Below are 3,440 nucleotides of genomic sequence, written 5' to 3'. Positions count from 1 at the left end.
AAGGAGACCTTGACCAAATTAGCTGTAGAGACTGGCTTAAAAGATTGGACCATGCTCCTACCCTATGCCCTTTTTAGGGCCAGAAACACCCCTTCCTCTTCTATGTGCAACTTGACTCCTTTCGAGGTTCTATATGGAACACCCCCTCCGGTAGGAGATATGTCCCCTATTCCAGAAGGTGACGACTCTTTTCACACCCCCTTGCTTGACAGATTAAAAGCCCTAGAGAAAGCCCAGAGATTCCTGTGGCAACAACTCTCCACCTCTTACCAGCCGTGGAACGAAGCAGCCCCACACCAATACCAGGTGGGAGACTTCGTCTATGTACGTCGTCACCAGGTACGAACCCTTGAACCCCGCTGGAAAGGACCATTCCAGGTACTCTTGACTACTCCCACCGCGGTCAAAGTCGATGGCATTACATCTTGGATCCATGCGTCCCATCTCAAGCCAGCCTTCCCACCTTCGGAGCTGCACTGGAAACTGGAAAAGACTGATAATCCTCTTAAGTTACGGGTCCGTCGTGTGGCTGGGAACCCTGCCTCCCCAGGGGAGCAGTGATCCTAATCCCCATCGGCCATGGAGATGGACGCTTACCCGCTGGGAGGACAGTAAGCTTATAAAAGCCTGGGAGGGATCGGGGGAACCAGGTTTTACGGCCTACTCCTGTGACCTTGCTCCTATAGCACCCTGTCTTAATCAGATTCCTGTTTACATGTGCCCCTTGTCCAACCCGGGAAAAGAATATTGTAATAGACCAGGATACCATTATTGTGCCTATTGGGGCTGTGAAACGCTGGCCACAGCCTGGACACCCCCATCCTGGGACCAACACCTTCAACTACAATGGGGCCCACTAGGGTGCACACCTGACGACTACTGGAAAAGAAAAGTAGTGACTTGCCATTACTTGATCATCAATGTCACAAACCCAGAAGACCCCAATTGGTTAATCAGATGCACCTGGGGCCTCCGATATTGGGAGCCGGGGAATGATAGAGGAGGCCTCATATTTATCAAAAAGGAACCGATATCCCCAGAAACTGTAAACATGGGTCCAAACCCCGAGCTCAGGCCTGGTAATCTTCAACCTTCCGCAAAAACTCGGCCCCTCCTACCCCTGGCTTCGACCACATCTGCAGGTGCCCAAACCAAGGAGCAGAGGCAGCCCCTGACCACTACTGCTCTAACGAACAGCCTTATTCCATCCCATATCCCTACTGCTCCAGCCACCCAAGCGCCTGACGCTGACAAGTTATATAATCTCATTTTGGGAGCATATCCAGCCCTTAATTACACTCAGAGTACACTAACTCAATCTTGTTGGCTCTGTCTAACTGCTTCTCCACCTTATTATGAAGGAATAGCTGTTAATGGGACCTACGATATGACCTCTAGTTCCTCATGTGACTGGCAGGGAAATCATAAGTTAACCCTCCCAGAAGTGTCTGGCCAAGGGACATGTCTGGGGCGACCTCCCACTGAGGTCTACCGGACACTGTGTTCACAAATAATTTATGTAAATCTCTCCACGGGTGCCCAATACTTGCTTCCACCCCAGGGGACCTGATGGGCCTGTAATACTGGTCTCACCCCTTGTGTCTCTACCCAAGCGTTTAACAATTCAGCCCATTTTTGTGTCATGGTAAAAGTATTTCCCCGAATTTTGTATCACCAAAGTGATGCATTTGAAAAAGAGGTAGAAGGAAAAACTAGATTCCAAAGGGAACCTGTGTCGCTGACCTTGGCAGTTCTAATGGGTCTGGGTGTTGCGACAGGAGTAGGGACTGGGACTGCAGCCATAATACACGGATCCCAACAGGTCTCAAAGTTACAGGCTGCCATTGACCAAGACTTAAAGGCCTTAGAAACGTCAGTAACTGCCCTACAGGAATCTTTGACTTCCCTATCAGAAGTAGTAGTACAGAACAGGCGTGGGCTAGATTTATTGTTTATGAAAGAAGGTGGCCTATGTGCTGCCTTGAAGGAAGAATGCTGCTTTTATACAGACCATTTGGGAGTAGTCAAAGAGTCCATGACCAAACTTAGGGAGCGTCTCCGGGAAAGACAGAGAGAATGGGAGGCACAACAGGGATGGTTCGAGTCTTGGTTCACTCAGTCCCCTTGGCTCACTATGTTGCTATCTGCCTTGGCAGGACCATTGATTGTACTACTTTTAATAATAACCATTGGACCGTGTATTTTAAACAGAATAGTTAACTTCTTACAGGGCCAAATTGGAAATGTCAAATTGATGGTTATTAGACAGCAATATTCGGTTCTAAATGGCCCTGAGGAACTCTCTGATCTCTAGGATTAGAGATTCGCACAAGAAGAAGTGGGGAATGTAAGGAAAAATTTTATGGGAACCAGCTGTCCTCCGGCTATAGATAAAGCATGAGACTGCCCAGGAGGTGCTAGGAGTTTCAGGAAATGATCTCCCATCCTGTCCTTGGGAAAAGAAACCACAAAAGAACATCTGTTGTTTACTCAGAGTAACTGCCCTGCCTTTGATCTACACTCCCTCATTCTTGACTCCCCTCACCAAACCCCCAAATGATTGTAAAAGTCAGCTTGAACTAACCAATGCTATCTGCTTCTGTAATTTTGCTTGCAAATGCCCGCCCTTTGTAGTTTTTGGGTTTAAAAATCTGGCTGAACTTTGGCTGGGGGCTCTCTGTTCCTGCGCGTTCAGTGAGCCCCATGCATGCTTGGTAAATAAACTCCCCTTGCTTATTGCATGAGAGAGTGTCTCTTGGAGTCTTCCTTCAGCGGCGAGATTCTCGACCCTTACAAAGACACACAAGCTTAAATACTACATGGTATCTCTCATTTGAGTGAGAAAGCACAGAAAACCAGAATAATAAAGGATGGATAGAACGGGACTATCTCTTGCAATAGGAAGTGGTCTAAGGTAAAAAGTCCAAGGGGTATGGAGGAGAGGAGGGGAAATAAATAAAGATATGCCATGTACAGGAATGTAATAACCTCAATTAATGTAAAGATTATATATCATAAGATGAGCTAAGATTAATAATACTAACAAGAATAAAAAATGGAATATAGGAATTGGAGAAGGAGGGAAGCTGTGGTAAGGAAGTGAAAGGGGATTTTAAAAAAAGAAACTGTAGTAGGTACATGTAACCATGCCCCAAGATGATGTACTGGTAAAATAAAAATAAGTTAGAAAACATGAAAATGTCCAACATTGCTGGCCCTTAGAGAAAGGTAAATTAAAACAACACTGAGAATCAGGTGTGGTGGTGCACCCCCGTAATCCCAGCAGTTTGGACGCTGAGGCAGGAGGATTGCTGCGAATTCAAGGTCAGCCTAGACTACATAGCAAGACAAGACCCTGTCTCAAAACAAAACCAAGCCGGGCGTGGTGGCGCACGCCTATAATTCGAGCACTCGGGAGGCTGAGGCAGGAGGATCGTTGT

The 3,440-nt window shown here is 46.9% G+C and overlaps 1 protein-coding gene across 2 annotated transcripts in view; it reads right to left on the bottom strand.

Annotated features, from left to right (window-relative positions):
- Nucleotides 1-3,440, bottom strand: part of LOC102015105 (zinc finger protein 709-like) — a 44,992-nt gene that overhangs the window by 16,249 nt on the left and 25,303 nt on the right. The window contains exon 2 of one of the 2 annotated variants that reach the window (XM_005381004.2): nucleotides 271-493. The exons of the other annotated variant lie outside the window; for it this stretch is intronic. Within the exon in view, the coding sequence (XP_005381061.1) occupies nucleotides 271-444 (174 nt within the window). The 5' untranslated portion in view covers nucleotides 445-493. The remainder of the gene's footprint in view (nucleotides 1-270; nucleotides 494-3,440) is intronic. 2 annotated transcript variants of the gene reach the window in all.

This window comes from Chinchilla lanigera, unplaced genomic scaffold (genome assembly GCF_000276665.1).
Source record: "Chinchilla lanigera isolate Chin_1 unplaced genomic scaffold, ChiLan1.0 scaffold00014, whole genome shotgun sequence".
In the NCBI taxonomy this organism is placed as follows: Eukaryota; Metazoa; Chordata; class Mammalia; order Rodentia; family Chinchillidae; genus Chinchilla; species Chinchilla lanigera.
This window is presented reverse-complemented; position numbering and strand designations above follow the sequence as displayed.